General features: G+C 50.1%; 1 protein-coding gene and 1 long non-coding RNA gene across 2 annotated transcripts; one reads left to right on the plus strand and one right to left on the minus strand.

The window, feature by feature from the left end:
• Positions 1-32: 32 nt before the first annotated feature.
• On the minus strand, positions 33-12,804 carry LOC118354144 (uncharacterized). Its single transcript, XR_004814157.2, has 3 exons — positions 12,573-12,804; positions 3,390-3,581; positions 33-2,894 (listed from the first exon to the last, which is right to left on the minus strand). It is a non-coding gene; the product is annotated as an uncharacterized LOC118354144 (long non-coding RNA).
• SLC30A2 (solute carrier family 30 member 2) lies at positions 12,463-19,875 on the plus strand. The gene is made up of 8 exons (XM_025447406.3): positions 12,463-12,598; positions 13,262-13,482; positions 14,210-14,356; positions 15,076-15,229; positions 15,951-16,107; positions 16,810-16,915; positions 17,972-18,106; positions 18,578-19,875. The coding sequence occupies exons 1-8, from the start codon at positions 12,549-12,551 to the stop codon at positions 18,721-18,723; spliced, it is 1,116 nt and encodes a 371-aa protein (XP_025303191.1). The 5' UTR covers positions 12,463-12,548; the 3' UTR covers positions 18,724-19,875.
• The last annotated feature ends 553 nt before the right edge of the window (positions 19,876-20,428 follow it).

The following is a 20,428-nucleotide window of genomic DNA, read 5'->3' on the forward strand; positions in this document are numbered from 1 at the left end:
TAGTTTTTAAGTTTTTTATTTAATTTTATTTTTAAAATTTCACTTAAATTCAATTTGCCGACATATAGTATAACACCCAGTGCTCATCTCATCATGTACCCTTCTTAATGCCTGTCACCCAGTTACCCACCCCATCCTCTTCCCACCTCTCCTTCTGCAACCTTTTGTTTGTTTCCCAGAGTTAGGAGTCTCTCGTGGTTTGTCTTCCTCTCTAATAGTGAAAGGGACCATAAGGGAAGGGGGGACACCGAGTGGGGAAAAATTAGAGAGGAAAAGCTGAGGTTTCATTCAACCTGTTGTTATGGAGAGAAGAGCTCAGAGGAGATGGACAGAAGGCCTGATGGCAAGTGTTGAGCAGGAGACAGACAGTAGAGGCACCTGGGTGGCTCAGTCAGTTGAGTGTGTCTGCCTTTGGCCCAGGTTGTGATCCTGGGGTCCTGGGATCAAGTCCTGCATTGGGCTTCCTGCTGGGGGGAGGGTGGAGTCTCCTTCTCTCTCTCCCTCTGCCCCTCCCTCTGCTCATGCTTGCTCTGTCTCTCAAATAAATAAAATCTTAGGGGAAAAAAAGGGAGGGTGGAGCAAAAAGTAATGGCTAGGCTCATTTTCCATCCCATCAAAGAATAAATTCTTTAAACTAGCATTTCCCAATGAGAGTTCCATGGAAAACAGGCCCTGAGAGGGTCCTCAAGAAACAGGTTCAGTGCCTCGTTCTCTGATTCTCCAGAACACAGAGACTAAAGCAAAGCTTCCATGCTGTAACCTAGGTGCGATCCCAGGGCAGCCAGAGTGAAGGGAAGTGGCAGCAAGGCAGGAAAAGAGGGAAACAAATATGATGTGTGGCATTACTGAGCTGGCCACAGCTTTACCAAGAGACCTCCTGCTGCTTGCTCAGTCATGGGAGATGTTTCTAGAAGGCCATAAAGAACACAACACGACTCAAAGCAGTTCATCAGAGGGAAGAATTTCGTCTGTCTCAGGATCGAAGTCAGCTCCCCAGAGTGTGTTTAATTCCCTTGCACTTCCGGGTTGTACCACTTGACCCCTTCGGGCAGCTGCAGGGGGTGGGGGGAGGCTAGATGGCTACACCTGACTCTACAGGCAGTGGAATGAGCAGAGCCCCCGTGGCCCACTTAGGTGGACTGGACATATGGCTGCTGGAGCTGCTGCTACTCCCCATGGTGGCATGGGAGCGGTGGGCAACAGTGGTTCTGCGGTAGCCCAGACTTAATCCAGGGAAGGCCAAGCCAGCCACCAGTGCTAGGGGATGGTTGAGCAATGACCAACGTGAAGTAGCATCCGGGGTCTCCACAAACAAGGAGCCAAGGGGCTAGGAGAGAGGTGAGGCTGAGCGCATCCAAGGAGACATATTATTGGGCCTAAGACACTGCAAACTTATAAATTTGAGTCTCGTTTGAATAACAGGTGTAGATCTCCAACAGCTCTACTTAAGGGGAAGGCTCCTCATCTGGGGCCAGAGCAGTCTTGATTCTGGAAAGATGGATCCATGGGGAGAAGCCGTGAAGTTTTTGCGCTGTTGGAGTGGTCAAGAGAACATGATAGGGTCCGGTCCAGATAGGTTCGAGTAGCTTTTTGTCTGCAAATGGTCTGAAGGTATACCCAATTCCTGGAAGTAAGTTTTGGATGTATGTTACCTGAGGAAAAGGGGTCAGGTTTTGGATTGTACTGGCTTTCATGGTTAATGGCTGACACAGTTTGCCCTAGGGACATAACATACTGTGTAATTAGAATAACAAGAAAAAGAAGCCCAATTAAAAGTCCTTGATAGTTGACAAAAATCTTCCAGTCCAATAGTCTGACCAATCATTAAAGGAGAGAGAGAGATCTCTTAAAGTACCAATTTGAGTATTTATATCAGTTAGTAACCCTGTCACATTTTTGTGATAATTTGGAGTATATACATAACACTCTGCTTTTTACTAAAGTATAGGTTCCTCCTTGAGCTGCAGTGAAGATATTTGGTTTTGGGGGGCGACTCCAAATCTGTGGAGTGATACAAGTTGGATGTGGCTAAAGGTGGCTGTTGACTGCTTGGTTAAAGCGCCCATTTGCAATTTTACATCGATAGATATAGTCCCAATTGTTTCTGGGACAAATATGGCTAAGGAATAAAACCATCAAGAATATGGCTAAGGGATAAAACCTCTTTGTGTGTGTGTGTTTTTTTTAAGATTTTATCTATTTATTCATGAGAGACACACAGAGAGAGGCAGAGACGTATGTGGGGGGAGGAGAAGCTGGGTCCATGCAGGGAGCCCATTGTGGGACTCAGTTCCAGGACTTCGGGATCATGCCCTGAGCCAAAGGCAGAGGCTCAACCCTTGAGCCACCCAGGGGTCCCTTATTTTGTTTTTAAAGACTTTATTTATTTATCTTAGAGAGAGAGAGAGACAGAGATAGCAAGAGAGAGCCACGAGCAGGAGGGGAGAGGGAGAAGCAGACACCTTGCTGAGCAAGGAGCCTGACGTGGGGCTGCATCTCTGGATTTCAGGATCATGACCTGAGCCGAAAGCAGAAGCTTAACCGACTGAGCCACCCAGAGTGCCCCAAGAAGCCCTCTTTGTTTGAAGTCTAGCCTTAACATCCTGATTGTAAAGAACCGCTGGCAAGTGGGAGAAGACTTATCCAGGAATTCGGGCATCCCCAAGTGCATCATCCAATCCAGTCATAAGGAAAATGAGACCATCTATTTTCTCCACAAGTCCGTAGTTAACCCAATGGAGTAGGGGTAGGCTCAGGCTTTTAAGGATCCATTTTGTCATCCCAGCTACACAAATTTGGTCAAGGTGCTAGTTGAGTTGTACAATTGTTGGGGAATCCATTCCATTTTCCAGCTGTTTAAATAATCATATGTCTATGGGGTCCTGTTGTTGTCCCTACAGGATAACAAGAACAAAAAGATCGTTTATACATGAGCTACTATGGCAATTTCTCTAATGTTTGCCTCAAGTTGATCAGCTTAGGCAAACAACAAACACTGAAAGACGATCAGAATCGAATTTAACGTCCGCAGAGGTGTATTATTGAATCATTATTTTTCTCTCTGTGATCACCCTAATTTCTGGAGATAGGCAAATCAAGTATAACACATTCGAAAAACAAGTTCAATATTAACAAACTTGACTTAATCATTTAATAAGCTCAGCAAGAATAGTGATTGATCAGAGATCTTTCAAAATTTGCTTTGCTGGAACTCTTTATGAGGAATCTCAACTGAACTTTTGGTAGTGTCTCTAGGCCAGAAGCCAAGACCAAATACTTGCCATCAGACATGCTTGTAATACCTGTGGATTGGGCAAATTTTGCTTCTTAAGGTCCCCCAAATATCTTGAGGTTCCTGTACCTGCCAAGAAGTGACATTCTTTACTTACCTGGTAAAGATGCTGGGAACTCAAAGCAGGTATCAAGCCAACATTTTCAAGGGGATTTATTGGTTTCATGTTCATAAAGTCAACTTTAGTTTCTTAAAGGTGTCTGGTTGCATCTGAGTCTATGCAGATCTCTTTCAAATATGACATTCTAGTCAACACCTTCGTAAAATAATCGATGTTCCCATTGGTGTCCTGTTACAAGGAGAACAAATTTTTATTGAATTTATGCAAATAACTATGATTGCCACGAATGAAAGAATACTCACTGAGACTTTTTGTATTTCAGAAGGTTTGGATAGAGAAAATTTAAATGCTTCATGGTACTTGAGTGGCTCAGTCATTTGAGCTTCTGACTTTTTTTTTTTTTAAAGATTTTATTTATTTATTCATGAGCGACATAGGCAGAGGGAGAAGCAGGCTCCCCACAGTGAGCCCAATGCAGGACTCAATCCCAGGACCTCAGGATCACACCCTGAGCCAAACACTCAACCACTGAGCCACCCAGGCATCTGGAGCTTCTGACTCTTGATTTCAGCTGAGATCATGATGTTGGGCATGTGAGATCGATCCCCGCATCAGGTCTACTTAAGATTCTCTCCCTTTTCCCCTCTTGCCCCTTGCACACGCATGCGCCTTCTCTCTCTAAAAAACAAAAGAAAAAAATTTAATATCTTAGGAGAATAGGAGAATAAAATAGGAGAATAAAATAAAATAAAATAAAGCATATTAGGAGAAAGTTTCCTTAATCTGAAAGAGCAAACATTGGAGAGCCAGCAATGTTTTAAACAAGATTCACAGAAACTATAATCATTTTCCTCAGTTCATTTAGTTCTATGGTACTAATTTTTGTTCAGTTCAAATGCAGCTTTTTAGTTAGTTCTGGAAATTCTTACCCATTTCAGTTTTATGATCTTAAATATACCAAATACTTGTATTTGTCAAAAGCTCTTTTTATGAATCTCCTTGAAGATGAAACACATTTCACAAAAAGCATCAGAACAATAACTATGGATATTTGTAATGATCTGATATGAGAGTTCATTATGAGGCAATTGACAAGGAAATCAGTTATTTCTGTGACACATCAAATCTCAGGGAAGTTTGTTAAAAACTTTAGGAAGTTTCAAAGCACATTCCTAAATAGGATTTCAGATCATCAAAGACCTGCTAAAGACAAACATAGAAACTGGTTTTTCTGGGCAAAGAAAAGAAAAAACAACTTTGTTTACATTTTCTTATCAAGAGCAGACCAACAATCCAAGAAAACTTAATCTTTTTAACAGAGAGAAAGCAGAATTTCAGTCTTATACCAGTATACTTTAAAAATCCACTCATTTCAGGGGCACCTGGGTAGCTCAGTGGTTGAGCATCTGCCTTCAGCTCAGGGCGTGTTCCTGGGGTCTTGGGATCAAGCCCTGCAGGGAGCCTGCTTCTCCCTCTACCTATGTCTCTGCCTTTCTCTGTGTGTCTGTCATGAATAAATAAATAAAATCTTCAAAAAAAATTCACTCATTTCAATTTTTGTTGGTCCTGACCACACATAATACTCCTTTCCAAAGATTTCCCTTCATAAACCTTCCACAACTTTCTTTTCCATTCAGATTTTGTCCCAAGCCGTTTCTCTCCAACCAGTTTCACTTTAGGACAAAATTACTTTTTTTTCTCTCTCTTCAACAAAAGGAAATTTTGTATTTCCGTTCCTTATATCTTTCTTACACATCTCTTAGTCTCCTATCTTCGGAGTTGCTTCCCTTTTTTTCATCAACCTAAATTACATTTAGCAGAATTTTGCACCTCAGTCTCCAGTGAAAACTAAGCAGTAACCAATTGTGAATTATTATACCAGAATTCTTTAGATGGCAAATTTATGAATCAAGCACAAATCGTGTTCTTCAACACTCAAAATCCTTAGTTCCTCTGCAGTAAGAAGTCAATCACGAACCTACGTTCAGGATTCATTGCTCTAGCTCTCCATTCTATTTGGAGAAGACCAAGATGTCCAATGAATTCAATCCAATTTATTATCCAAGCGAAACTTTGAAGTTTCAGGTTACCAAAGACTATCTTAATAACTGCCCATGAAAACTTCAGGACAGAAAAGTTCACCATAATTTTAAGTCCTCATTTTGCTGACAAACTGCAACAGAGATAAAATGATCTTCAGCAAACCTTGGTAGAAGTTTCAATGAATTTAAATACTGAATTATGTTCCTCTTAGGTTCACTAAAAAGCCAATCAATCTGTTTCCCATTGTCAATTTTTACCTGGGGCCCTGGTGGGGAAATTTGAAGTGGTCGGTGTAAATCCAAGGGGGTGCTCTTTACTCCTTGATAGCAAGGGTAGAAGGAGGAGCCAATGGCATGGGAGTCACCGTGCACTGTGTAGGGACCAGTTATGTAGGCTGCACCCAAAGTGGTGCCAAAACAGGGAGAGGAGAGGGAGGCAGAAGAGGTAAAGTGCTGCAGAGGACAGAAAAAGCTGGTTCCTGGTTCTTAAAGTTCACCAGCTCAGACAGATGAGCAAACGCCTTATTTTTCCACCAGTAAGAGGGAAAAGGCAGTCCATATCAGGCCAGAGAAGACAGGGGGTGTCCCTGAAACAAAAGGAGTTTTGGCAGCTGCTTGGGAATATTCCTTAAAGTCCCCATCCGGAGGTAGACTAACCACAGTTGGCTCCTATTATCATAGCCATTAACGTAGGAAATGAAGGAGGGAGAAGCCCCCACATGCAGCAAGAGTAAGCTAGGTCTATTGGGAGGAGGAACAATCAGAGAGTCAGTATCCAGTAGGTCAGGAGGTGGCTGGTTAGCAAACACATTCTGTAAGAGGCTCCTTAGGTCGAGGTCCTGATTTAGGGCTATGAAACCAAGCGAGACATGTATGGGACTTGCCACCATATGGAGTTCAGCAGAGAAGGTCAAGCTGGAAAATAGTATAAGAAAGAGGCCTGTGAGAGGGCCATATCTCTTGATCTAGGAGTTTGTCAAATTTGCTCCAGCTTTTAAGAACACAGCCCAAGGGGATCCCTGGGTGGCGCAGCGGTTTAGCGCCTGCCTTTGGCCCAGAGCGCGATCCTGGAGACCCGGGATCGAATCCCACATCGGGCTCCCGGTGCATGGAGCCTGCTTCTCCCTCTGCCTGTGTCTCTGCCTCCCTTTCTCTCTCTCTCTCTCTCTCTGTGTGTGACTATCATAAAAAAAAAAAAAAAAAAAAAAAAAAAAAAAAAAAAAAAACTTAAAAAAAATACTCTTAAAAAAAAAAAAAGAACACAGCCCAAGGGCGAGTCCAAAGGAAGAGAGAGGTCCCATTTGTGGGAAAGACTGGATGCCGATTCCCAGAGGGGTGCCCTTGCCAAAGGGAATAGAGATTCCACTCCTGGTCACCATTTCCCTCAGGAGTTCTGCTGAGCTGAGCAAGGACCAGATCTCTATGAGGCAACTGACCCTTCTGGTGGTGTCCCATCTCAGAAAGAGGTAGCAGCAAATGGCATAACACTTCCTGTGGCGGTGTCTCCTGGCAGCAGGTAGAGCCAGATGCCCTTTGGCCAGACCAGGTGGGAAAAAGGATGTGGAGGACTGACCACTCAGATGCGTGGGAACATGTTTGCCTGCAGATCAAGATGGCAAGCTGGGGCCACGCCAAAAGAGGAAGAAGGGTGGAGGGTGAAAGAAGCCAGGTGGCTGAAAGTCAGCCAGCCTCAGGAAAGGGTCTCCACCGAATCCCTAACATGAGGGGATTCTCTGGGAGGCGCAGCCAATTGTGCTGGACTTTGGGAGCAGACCTCGGGAGGGAGTAAGAAAGCAGACGAAGTGGGTCCTTCTCCCTCACGGGCCTGACAGGCTGACCTGCTCATCCAGTCCTCAGACCTGTAGACCATGCCAGGGAGCCGTGGTCGTGGCCACGGCCTTCAGTCATCTGGGAGGTACTAGGGGTAGACTGAAGTGGGGCTGAAAAGAGAAAGGAGAGGGAGAGAAGGGTCACTTCCAAGGGCAGAAGGGGATTTCTCTCACCCTTTGGGGTAAGGGTAGTCCTGCTGGTTCCCCCTTTTGGCTTTGGTTCCTTACCACACAGGAACCTCGCAAGGAATTTTCAGTTCCCCAAGGAATGCTAGAGTTGGTCCACTGAGGGAAAGTCCTGAGAAATTCCGGGAGAATCTGGAAAGAGTCCTGGACCAGCAAAAGCTCCCTGCACAGATGTGTGTCAGGGTGGAGAGGGCACAAAATCTCCCCACGAGGGCCACCAAATGTGGTGGCTACATGGGGTGTCTCTCCCCATCAGATAAGGGCCCCTCAAATGCGGGCAACTGATCGAGTGAAGCCTGTGGCGCTGGCAGTGATAAGAATTCACCTGAGGCCGAACAAAGGAGATAGAAGTTTCCTGAATATACCTGTAAGGGAGAAGAGGGCAGAACAGCAGAGGAGAGATTGTCCGCAAGGAGGCAGTGGGTGGCAGCTGTTTTTAAAGGGGGAAGATGAGGCCGTAGAGCAGCATATGGAAATTCCCCCTTGTTTGGTAACTGTGCCTAACTGTAAGTAGCCCATTGATTAGTTTGGAGCAATGGATATTTTGAGGTGTGGCCTGGTGGGCCTGTCTGTATTCAGCCAGGTGGTGGCTGAAGCGCCTTCTACAACATTCCATTGCTCAAGCCTGTTTGCCTAAAAGCGACCTCTACACAAATTGTGTAATATGTTACACACAAATACACAAAACAAGCTGTAGAGTTTAACAGACTACTGCATAATGAGATTCTGTGCTGCTAGTCAAGATTCTGTGTGTGCAAGTCAAGAAAAAGACACCGCCAAGCCCCCAGAAGCCCTCATGTGGCCCCTTCCTTGGAGGTAGCCACTATCCTGTCTTTTTTTGATAACCATACACTTGCTTTTCTTTATAGTCCCAAAATATCTTCCTATAGAAGACTGAAGGAATTTGCAGCCAGAAAGAGGGAGGTTTTCATCATTTTGAAATCACAAGAACCAAGACGTCTGGGTGGCTCAGCAATTTAGTGCCTGCCTTTAGCCCAGGGTGTGATCCTGGAGTCCCTGGATCGAGTCCCACATCAGTCTCCCTGCGTGGAGCCCTCTGCCTATGTCTCTGCCTCTCTCTCTCTCTCTTTGTGTCTCTCATGAATAAAAAAATAAAATATTTTTAAAAATCACAAGAATCAGTATTACAACCTGTCCACATTCTGCTTCCAGATTTCTTCTCCAGGTTACTGATAACATGAGAAACAGATATCAGTTCACTATCTTGTCACTTATCAGAGAGAGGGAAGGCAGTTAAAGCCAGTAGTCAAAGTTTAAATTCCAGGGAGGTATCTCTTGACCGCAAGTAGGAAGATCTCTACCTTGCCACACAAGAGGCTCTACTTGTCCTCGCAAACCAGAACACTTAAGGCTAATATGAAGGGTTCTTGATCAAAAACTTCCTTTAAGATCATGCTGTAAGAGAGGAAAACTTCAAAGGGGTTAGTCCAATGGATCTTCAATATGGTTCCATAGCCTGCTACATTAGAACCACCAGAAAAGGTTTATTTTTTCCCAAACCTTTAATTAGGAAAAATTTCAAACATGGAAAGGTAGAGGGAATGGTGTAATGTACCCCCATCGGTCAGTTTCAACAGTTAATGACACATTTGTTTCTTTATCATTACCCACTCCCAGCACTGGGATTATTTGGTGACAAATCCCAGATATCATATCATTTTATCCTCCAATACTTCAGATAAAGGTATTTTTATTTTTAAAAAAAATATTTATTTATTTTAGAGAGAGACTGAGAGCTGGAGTGGGGAGAGGGCAGAGAGGAGACAGAGAGAGAGAGAGTCTTAAGCAGGCTATGCTGAGTGTGGAGCCTGACATGAAGCCAGATCCCACAATCCTGAGATCCAGCCAAAATCCAGAGCTGGATGTTTAACCAACTGAACCACCCAGGTGTCCCTAGATAAAGGTATTTTTAAAAATCAAAGCCACTATAGGGGTGCTGGGTGGTTCAGATGGTTAAGCGTCTGACTCTTGGTTTCCCCTGGGGTCATGATCTTGGGGTTGTGAGATCAGGCCCAGAGTTGGGCTCTGTGCTCAGCGAGGAGTCTGCTTGAGATTTTCTCTCTCTTCCTCTGCTCCTCCCCCTGCTCATGTGCTCTCTCTCTCTCTCATATAAGTAAATAAATATATCTTTTAAAAAAATCATGGGGTGCCTGGGTGGCTAAGTCACTTAAGTATCTGCCTTCAGCCTAGGTCGTGATTACAGGGTCCTGGGATCGAGTCCTGCCTGCATTAGGCTTCCTGTTCAGCGCGGGTGCCTGCTTCTCCCTCTCCTGCTCTGCCTGCTTGTGTGCTCTTTCTCAAATAAATGAATAAAATCTTAAAAATAAATAAAAAATAAAAAGTAAAAGTAAAAATAAACAAACCCACTATACCATAAAAAATAAACAATAATTTCATAGCAGCATGAAACGTTGAGGTTTCTTTTTTAATTTATTTATTCATTCATGAGAGACACACACACACACACACAGAGGCAGAGACATAGGCAGAGGGAGAAGCAGGCTCCATTCAGGGAGCCCGTTATGGGACTCAATCCTGGGACTCCAGGATCACGCCCTGGGCGGAAGGCAGGCACTAAACCACTGAGCCACCCAGGGATCCCAAACGTTGAAGTTTTAAGCATTATTGTTCCAGGGATCCCTGGGTGGCTCAGCGGTTTGGCACCTGCCTTTGGCCCAGGGCGCAATCCGGGAGTCCTGGGATCGGGTCCCGCGTCGGGCTCCCTGCGTGGGGCCTACTTCTCCCTCTGCCTGTCTCTCTGCCTCTCTCTCTCTATGTCTATCATGAATAGATAAATCTTTTAAAAAAAACCAAAACATTATAGTTCCCAGACCTACAGAAACAGACCTGTGGAATGTGGAAATCTGTATCTTTATCTGTATCTTCTAACTGTAGGCTCTCCGCCCAGCACTGAGGCCAACTCGGGGCCCCAACTCATGACCCTGAGATCAAGACTGGAGCTGAAATCAAGAGGCAGACACTTAGCCAAGTGAACCAGCCAGGTGCCCCTGGAATTTATATTTTTAAAATAAAGTTCCTCAGGTTGAGGTCTGAGGACCTCCACAGAGGACCTCCTGGCAATCTGTAGTCAGGTATAATATAAGCAGACCGAGCACTTTTTTACTATATCAAAGTCTTAACTGGTCAAGCTCCTGTAAGTCAAGTCCATCTTCTTAATTTAAAGGAAATCTGGCATAAAAGTTTTTAATAAAATGAATATATGCACCTGAATCCAATTTTTTAAAAGATTTTATTTATTTATTCATGAGAGACACAGAGAGAGAGACAGACAGACAGACACAGGCAGAGGGAGAAGCAGGCTCCATGCAAGGAGCCCCGACATGGGTCTGGATCCCAAGTCTCCAGGATCACACCCTGGGCTGAAGGTGGTGCTAAACGGCTGAGCCACCCCTGGGCTGCCCCTGAATCCAATTTGTAAATCTACATTTCTAGAGAACTTATCAATGTGCTCTGCATCAAAGGGAACAAAAGGGATACAAAAAAAAAAATGCTTTTTAAAGCATTAACATTTTGCTATCAAATAAAAGATTCTGATTGAGTTGGTTTGATGCAGGGTTTTGGAACCTGCATTTTTAAAAAATATTTTATTTATTTATTCACGAGAGGCACACAGAGAGAGGCAGAGACGTAGGCAGAGGGAGAAGCAGGTTCCCACAGGAAGCCCGATGATAGACTTGATCTCTGGACTCTGGGATCATGATTCAAGCCAAAGGCTCAACCGCTGAGCCACCCAGGCGTCCCAGAAACCTGCATTTAAACACCTTTTCCAAGTACTGCTGATTTGGACTGGTTTTTAGACTATACCAGGAAAACCACAAAACCTAAGGTAAACGTTTTTCACAGAGTCCAGAGGAGGTGGAAAGGCACTCAGTGGGGACCCAGTCTAGGGCGGCATGGTGCTGCCATCCTCTCTCCTTGCACCTAGTCTCCAAATAAAATGACTTTTGTCTGGGAGAGACTGAGGTGCCCCTTTTTATCCCCAGCGGTGTGGACAAGTGACTTGCACCTGAGACACTTGTCTACGTGAAGGGACATTGCCAAGCCACGGTCCCCTAGACCAAGGACACTGGGGATGATGGAGTGACTGGGCAGAGAGGTCAGCAGTCCGGAGTTCTTTCTATATAATCCATCAGAGTTCATCCATTAGGCTAGGCCATAAGGTCCTGACACCACCTCCCCCAAGGGACCGCTGTGAGGGGACACAGCTTAAAGTGGGTGGTGGGTGCACCAGGCCAACACAGGCAGCTTCTCCCGCGGAACACCACGTACGGCACCTTCCTGGGGCTTCTGTGAGATGCTGCGGGGCAGGGAAGGGAGGGTGGCGGTGATTCTTTGCAGATGGTCACTGCTGCTGAAGGGCCACACTGCTCCGTGTAGGGTGGAGATAAAGCCACTCCAGATAGCAATCGGGGCGCGCGGGAGGCGGGAGTCACAGCCAGTCAGTCACAGCCAGTCCCAAGGAGGCCCTTGCCCCAGGCCCAGGGCGGGCACGTCCCGCCCCAGGAGACCCCTAGCCCGAGCCCAAGAACGCAGCCGGCCTCAGGAGTCTCCAGCCTGAGGGCAAGACACACCTGGCCTCGGGAGCCGCATTCCTGTTCTCAGGGGACCCAATCCCACAAACGGAGCTCGGCGAACTCCTGGGCGGGATGCGGCCGGCCGAGCGCGGGGGAGAGTGCGCGCAGCCGCCGCCCAGTCCCAAGTCGGGCGGGGGCGGCTCCTCGCGGCCCGGGGGCGCCGGGGCCGAGCGCTCGGGGCAGCGCCGGGGAACCCTTTGCGGCCGGCCTGCCCTCCCCCACCCCGCGGCCTTTTGCACACGACGCGCAGCTTCACACGGGGAGGCCGGGGCCGGATAAAGCGGCGGGCGCGGGGCGCAGCGGCGGGCGCGCACGGGCTGCGGGGGCCGGGGCTGCAGGGGGCCGGCCGGGCGCGGCGCGGGCGGGAGCGGCGGCGGGAAGCAGCGGGCGGGCGGGCGGCGAGCGGGGCCCTCCCGGCAGGTGGGTGCGCGCTGCGCGGGGGCCCGCCCGCAACTCCCAGGGCGCACGGGACGCGGCGGCGGCGCGCGGCTGCCCGGACCCCGCGGGGGCGGCCCGGGCCGCATGGAGCCCACGGAGAAGCAGCACCTGGTGGACACCAAGTCCGGAACCCGGTAAGGCGGGAGCCGCGGGGCCCAGGGCGCGGCGTCGGGCGCATCTCCTGGTTCGCCGCGGGCTGGACGGTTTGGCCGGCGGCTCGGCCGGGCCCACGCGGAGGGGGCGGCGGGAGGCGGGGGAGGGGATGCCGAGCTCGGGCGGGGGGATCAGCCCCCCACCTCGCGACTGAGCCGGGAGCCTGACCCCCGCGCGCTGGTGCGCTGTCGCGTGCCTGGAGCCCCGCCCCCGCCCCACACTTTGCCCCCGGGCAGTCCCGCCCTGGGAGGCCCTGGGTCCCCAGGTGCACAAGAGGGGCGCCTGCCCTCCTCCCTGAGCCTGAGCTCTGTTCCTTCTCCGTGCTTGGCTGCGCTGGCCCTGCGCCTTGGCTAGTGCCCAAGGTCTTTGCCTCCTCCGGGCCCCGGGACGGGAGAGGGGGGCGGGGGGGGGGGAGGGACACCCTGGGCCAAGACCCCGAGACTCCTGGACTGTCATTTCCCCAGCACCCCGACTCCACACATGAGTTTCTGGTTACCCTTCAGTGACGGTCGGGCTTGGCGTGCCCCTCGCTACTCTTTTCGTTGGACACATGGGAACCCCAGGCCCACAGAGAGAGGACTGAGTCGGCCCTCCTTGCCCCCCACTCAGAGCTGAGTCCGCCCTCTCCCGTCCTCTCCGGCCAGGTCTTACACGGGATCTCTGTGGCAGGAGGGGACTGGCTGGATCCCTCTGCCCTCACCTGGCCTGGACTTGCAGGCCATTGAGTTAGTCGCTGAGAGTAACCATTACTGTCATGCCCAGAAGGGTCCTGCCAGTCACCTCGAGCCCAAGAAGGAGCGGGCCCGGCGACAGCTTTATGTGGCCTCTGCCATCTGCCTGGTGTTCATGATTGGGGAAATCGTTGGTAAGGACTTTTGTGCTAATTAAATGAAATTGGGTACATGGATAGTCTCATGATCCAAAAGGCTTTCCTCCAGGATGTTCTCAGTAATATTATACTAGTAGCCCCCGGGGCGTCTTGCCTGACTCCGGTAGAGTATGTACCACTTGATCTCAGGGTCGTGAGTTCAAGCCCCACGCTGGGTGTGGAGCCTATTTAATTAAACAAAACAAAACAAAAACTAGTAGCCCCATTTATTGAATATTCACTATGCTGTTGAATATTCAGTACACTGAGTCTTTCATATACAGGTTTTCTCATCCGGTCCTCATGACAAGCTTGTATTGTCATGTGGGTGCTGCTATTCTTCTTTTACAGATGATGAAACTGAGGCACATTAGGGTTAAGTAATTTGCTCAAGGTCACACACATCCAGTGTGTAAGGGATGGCCTGAATAATGCCTAGAAGGAAAGACCATTTACTGAGTGCCTACTATGCTTTCCAGGCCCTATTTGAACTTGATTTTGACAATCACCTTCTAAGTAGATCGTGTCAGTCCCATTTCACAGACAGAAGTTGAGGCTTAGAGAAAGTCACTTGCCCGTGGTTACACAGCTATTGGGTCCAGAGGTCCCAAATCCACAGTCTTTCTCCAGAACCTGTGATTTCTCTGCTGCATGCCCAGTCTGGGAAGTTGGCTCCATGAGGAGCTGATAAAACTTTTCCGTTTCCCTGGTCCTGCTCCTGCAGGTGGGTACCTAGCTCACAGCTTGGCAATCATGACCGACGCAGCCCACCTGCTCACCGATTTTGCCAGCATGCTCGTCAGTCTCTTTTCTCTCTGGATGTCCTCCCGACCAGCCACCAAGACTATGAACTTTGGCTGGCAGCGAGCTGGTAAGGACCCTGGTTGGGGTGCGGATGGGATTGGAAGAAGGGGTAGGTCAAGACATAGGTTCTTTGGTGGCTGCCATAGGTGGATCCCTGAGTGAGTCCAGGAGGGTGATTTGGGTTGGGGAAGAGGATGTGAGTTGTGGCTTCTGACTTCTGCTAGGTCCTAGTCTGATGGGGGAGCCCTGGCTCCCTGTCCTCTGGGAACTTCTGGTCTGCAGGGAAGGAGAGTTCACTTTCCTAAGAAATGAAATGGCCAGACTTCAAGAACGAATGACAGTGGAATCAACTCTGCACGTAATTCCATGTGGAATAATTTCCTCTGGGGGGAAAGGCCAGCAAAGCCTTCTGGAAGATATAGGCTTTAAAACCCTTTTGGTTCATCTCTGAGCTGCATTGTCATTTTCTTCATGGGGGATGGCCCAGTCTCCCATCAGAAGCCTCAGTTTGTCAGCTGAGCAATAGGTACATATTTTAGAAAGTCAGTTTCTTTACAAAAAGGGTTGACTTCATAAACTCCTTCTAGCTCTGATGTGATCTGACATATGTGTGGTGAGGTAAGGTATGACCATGCCAGCCATACCTTCCGCAGAGCCGAGGTGGATCCAGGCCCTGACTTTGCAGGGGAGGGGCGGAGGGATCATGGAGGGATGAGAGATGGGGAGGCCTCCTCAGTCTTCAGGCCCCACGCTAAGATTGGTGTTGGGGGTTGGGTTCTTCCTCAGAGATCCTGGGAGCCCTGCTCTCTGTACTGTCCATCTGGGTCGTGACTGGAGTGCTGGTGTTCCTGGCAGTGGAGCGGCTAATCTCTGGGGACTATGAGATCGAAGGGGGGACCATGCTGATCACATCGGGCTGTGCTGTGGCCGTGAATATCATGTGAGTGTGGCCTCAGTTCCCTGTGAGGCCTCCCTCCCACTTTTCACACACACATCTGCACACCTGCTCTCAGTGGAAGGAGGCCATGCATAGGCCGCAGGACGAGAATTTCCTCCTGGTCTGAGCTCTGGTTCCTGAAACACCTCTCTGCCTTAGGCCTAGACTAAGGCCATTGAGAGCTATGAGTCTGCGGCAGCATCAACTCTACCCTCGCTCCCCTCTTAGATATGAGTGGATAACCTGGGAGCCTTCATTCCTGAAATGGGGAGGGGTGAGTGTAGTTCTTACAGGAGCAGATGTCCCTAGGGGGAGAATCCAAGTTCTTTTCTGGCTGGTGTGCCTGAAATTGGTGTCAGAGGCAGTGTGTGTGTGGAGCATGGGTGTCTTCTTTGGGCTTCTCCCTTGCTCAATGGTCTTGAGCAAGCCACCTCCCTCTCTGGGCCTCAGCTTTCTCTTTTGTGAAATGGGATGGGGAACTAGGTGACCTCCATGGTGCCCTCCTGTTCTGAGATTTGGCATCCTTGTGCCCAGATTCAGCCTAGCATTGGGGCTGAGCCCATCCTCCTGTGGTGCTCTGAACCAAGGCCAGGTGGGTCGGGATCCTCACAAGGCAGAGGGATCCGACAGTTTGGGGATTAGGATTTTTGTCCCACAGGAACCCTACTGGGGGGCCTCTACCTGCTACATCAGTAAGCCCTTGGCTTTGTCTTTGCTTCTTTAGAATGGGGTTGACTCTTCATCAGTCTAGCCACGGGCACAGCCATGACTCCAGCCAGCAGCAGGAGAACCCCAGTGTGCGAGCTGCATTTATCCATGTGATTGGAGACTTTCTGCAGAGTGTAGGCATCTTGGTGGCAGCCTATATTTTGTACTTCAAGGTCAGAACTGGGGACAGAGGGAGGTAGGCTGGGAGGTGGGCTAGAGAGTATAGATCATCTGGGGGCTCCTCTCCACACATGGCCCTTTCTGGGTTCTAGCTCCCTCCCAGCTGTGTGGGGAGAGGGAAGGAACATTTACCCAGTGCCTAGCAAGTGTTGGCACTTATGATCTTCACAATAATCCCAAAGAGGCGGTGGTGGGGCTTTCTGCATCTCAGAAAGGTTCGGTGACTTGGATGCTGTCACACAGCTGGGAAATTGTGAAGTCAGATCCAAACCCAGGCCTGTGTGCTGCCAATGCTTGGGCCTTGCCAATCACTAGAGGCAGAATGGTGTAGTGGAAAGAGTCAGGCATCGTGGCTGAAGCCCAGCTTCACTCCTTGATAGCCGTGTGCTCTAACTGGTCCTCAGTTTCTCCATCTATCAATCGAGATGTTGGACCATTGGTGTCTAAGATTCCTTTTAGTTTTGTTCACACTTCAGTCCCTTGATCAAGGAGGCGTGGGAAGGGACTGCCTGTGCCTTGTCCTGAGCTGTGATCTGTGTGGACACAGGATAAAAGGTAGAGAGAACTGGGAGGCAGAGCCAGAGCCCAGCCTGCAGAGAGAGCCCCTTTCCCCGGCTCAGCAGTGGATGGGAAGGGCAAGGGAAGCTGAGATGTTGGGTGGTGAGCCACAGCTCTGCCTTCCTCATTTTCTTTAGCCAGAGTACAAGTATGTAGACCCCATCTGCACCTTCCTCTTCTCCATCCTGGTCTTGGGGACGACTTTGACCATCCTGAGAGACGTGATCGTGGTGCTGATGGAAGGTAATCTGGGCTTGGGGCTCTCCTTTGTTCTGAACTCTACGACACTAACAAGTTTGGCAGGGAGTGCAGGTGGGGGGCGCAGGGAAGTCCCAGCACATTGGCAGGGAGCCATGGTCTGGAGCCTGGCACAGGCTGGAAAACCTCCTGGGGCTCCAGGCCAGTCTTGGCATGGAGCTGGAGCCCTCAGGTGTGGCTGTTCCTAGAAATGTCCCCCGGACTACCTTCCCTTTCCACTAGCCCCAAGGTATCTCCTCCCTGATGGGGTGTATCCTCCCTACCTAGTCTGGTAAAGCTCCATCCCTCCCCCATACACTGCTCAGTCTCTGTCTACCTTCCCTACAGCAGGATTCCACTTCCCATTGCACTGGGGGGCAGACTGAGGTTCAGAATCCCCAATCCACTCCAGTTCAGTGCCTTCCTTTCTGAGGCCTCTGGCTCTGGAGCACGTGGCTGGGCTCTAGGGGCTGGGGAGAGGATTCCTCAGTGCTGGCAAATGGTCCACCCTGAGTTACCGCATTGACCAGCTTTCCTGTGCCCCAGGGCCTCGGGTCATGGGGCTCTGGGTGGCCAGGGTCAGTTTGAAGTGGGGTTCTGATTTGGAATTAGTGGAAGTGTCTGGTCAAAGGTCAAAGCATCTTCTTCAAGAGAATGACCCAGGTACCAGGGAGGATGCTGATGCCCAGTGTGGGGGCAGCGGCCCCCTGCATTCTTCCTTTCATTACAAAAAATAGTCATTGGGCCCTTGCTATGGGCCAGGCACTGCTCTAGGCCCTACCGATGTGGAATTTCCATTTTAGTGGGGGAATTTCCGTGGAAATTTCTCGTGGAATTTCCATTTTAGTGGGGGACACAGGCAGGAGACTAACAAGGTCATGACGTCAAGTGTGAAGAGGAAAAGACCAAGGGGCGATATGAGGGAGATCATCTGGAAGGTGGAGGCACCATTAGATCTGCTGGCCCAGGAGGTCTGCTCTGAGGAGACTGCTCTGGAACAGCAGAAACGAGCAGCGGTGGGAGGGAGCAGTCTCCTTCAGCCCCTGTCCCTGCCATCTTCAGGGACCCCCAAGGGTGTGGACTTCACGGCCGTTCGGGATCTGCTACTGTCGGTCGAAGGGGTGGAAGCCTTGCACAGCCTGCACATTTGGGCACTGACCGTGACCCAGCCTGTGCTGTCTGTCCATATCGCCATCGGTGAGTGGGCAGGCCCCCCAGGGGCAGGGTGAGGGAGAGCGGCCACCAGAGGCCTGGGGCCATCCCCGAAGCACCCAGGGACCTCAGATGTTTGTAGCACAGCTGCTTTGAACCTGGTCCCACACTGAGTGCTTTGTAGATATTATTGGGATCATCACAATCCCATTTCTAGATGAAAGAACTGAGGTTGGTGACTGGGGAGGCGGGCAGTAAGGTCACTTGCCCAGGCCAAGAAAAGATTCCTAGCCTTAAGGCCAAGGCTTCCCCTCCTCTTGCAGGATTGTGCCAGGTGTGGGGACTGGAGGGTGGCCTGGTGCAGGAGTGAAATGGAGGGGGGCTGTCCCTGATGCCTGTCTCCTGTTCTGGGGTAGGGGGGTAGGGAATGAGATAGGCTCCTGATTGTTCCTAAGGGCCCTAGAGTGAGTAAATCATTCTCTGGTGCCTCCCCTGCTGTGTCCTCTCGGCCCCCAGCTCAGAATGCAGATGGCCAGGCTGTGCTGAAGGCAGCCAGCACCCGCCTACAGGGAAAGTTCCGCTTCCACACCATCACCATCCAGATCGAAGACTACTCTGAGGACATGAAGGACTGTCAGGAGTGCCAAGGCCCCTCCGACTGACTACTTGGCCAAGTGCTAGCTGAGGCTTGGACAGGACCTGCAGGTGGTGGGGCTAAGTGTCCCCCAGGCCCGGCTGTGTTATAAAGCAGCTCCCTCTCCCGACCTCTGCTCTGTGTTCGGTGTGAAGGAACTGCCCCCTGCCTCCCCCATCTGACTATTGCCAGTTTAAGGCTGGAGACTCCGCAAGTGTAAAAAGCTGGTATGACCCCGCTCCTGCAGCTTCTGGTGCCTGGCAGGGCTGGGTTTGGGCCTAATCTTCAGCTAATGCTTTCTTGCCACCAGCCTCAGGAAAGACAGTGAGGCCCAGTGACGGGTGGCCGAGGGGAGACTGGTTTCAGGGTCCCCTTGCCCACCTGCCCAAGTCCTCATTTCAGTCTGCCTGGCTTGTACCTCATGAATCTATGAAGAAGCCCTGGGACAGAGTTTCTCCCTCTGCCTATAACAATATGGTTTAAGGAGTCCTTGGGGGTTGGGAGTTGTGAGGATCTGCACTGTCCAACCTGTCCCCCTGAGATGGGAAACCAGTGGGCACCCAAGGCCTGTCTGTGCCTTAGTCACTTCAGCTATGAGCCACACATTTCCCTTTCTTGGAGGGAGGAGGCTTGTCACCACCTAGCACCCAGCTGGTTTCTTCTTTCCTTATTCCCCCAGCCCAGGAAACTTGTGCTGACACCATGATGCCTTTGCCACAGGTGGTGGGGGTGAGGGCAGAGATTTTAGCTCGGGTCCTGCCTTAACGGGCCACACAGCCCCAGGCCCACTTCTCTTGCCCCGATAGAGTCCCAGGGACCTCAGAAACTGAAATCTGATGTGATTGGGCCAGCTCTGCTGCCAATGTAGCTCGATCTGCTCAAAACTTGAGGATGGACGATGAAGAGGAATTGGTTGTACAATGAATGGGTGGGAGACGCTGGCTTCCTGAGGTGTATGTAGATTCCTGACTTAGGGGCAGCTTGTGTTTATGAGATGAAGAGGGGAGACTTGTCCCTAGTCTCAGAGAAGGCAGCACATCCACTCATTAGGTAGCCCTGGTCTTTGCTAGCAAGTGTCCTTAGGTCTCATCAGAGAATGAGAGACCAAGGATGAACCCACCTCACAGGGTTGTTGTGAGGACTGGAGCCAAAGCCTATCAAGCTCCTGGTGTTGCTTGAAGAGTGTGTACTCTGATCATTCCGGAAAGACCCAGCATGAGGCCGCCTTGCCCAAGAGCCAGGTGGGCTTCCTAGTCTCCCCAGGAGCCGCAATGACTTTGTCTTGACTCTGCCCTGATTCATAGCAGAGAGAGGACAGTTAGTCACTTGCCTTCCCCATGAACCTCTCTCTTCCCATGTATGAAATAACCTCGCCTTTCCAGCATCATCATCCAGGCTTACATGTGAGCCAAGTCAGTGGGCTCTTCAGCCCCTCAACATCTGTGGGAAGTCATGTGGCTTGGGAGTGTGAGGCAGGGGACTGCCGCTAGCTGTATTCTATTCCACCCCAATCTCTGGGGAAGTGCCCTTCTCCCCTGCAGGCCCCAGGAACCTGGATCCTTACACCTCTCTCAAGAGACACTCATTGCAGTGCTCCACTTTTCCAGATGAGAACACCAAAGCTCAGAGAGGCTGAGTGTCTGAAGTCACACAGCCACTGTGAAGCAGGTCTAGGGTTTCTGCCTCAGTCACCCAGGCTTCCCTCTACAGCAGGAGCTGAAAACCCTCTGGGC

The sequence above is a fragment of the Canis lupus genome, chromosome 2 (genome assembly GCF_003254725.2).
Source record: "Canis lupus dingo isolate Sandy chromosome 2, ASM325472v2, whole genome shotgun sequence".
In the NCBI taxonomy this organism is placed as follows: Eukaryota; Metazoa; Chordata; class Mammalia; order Carnivora; family Canidae; genus Canis; species Canis lupus.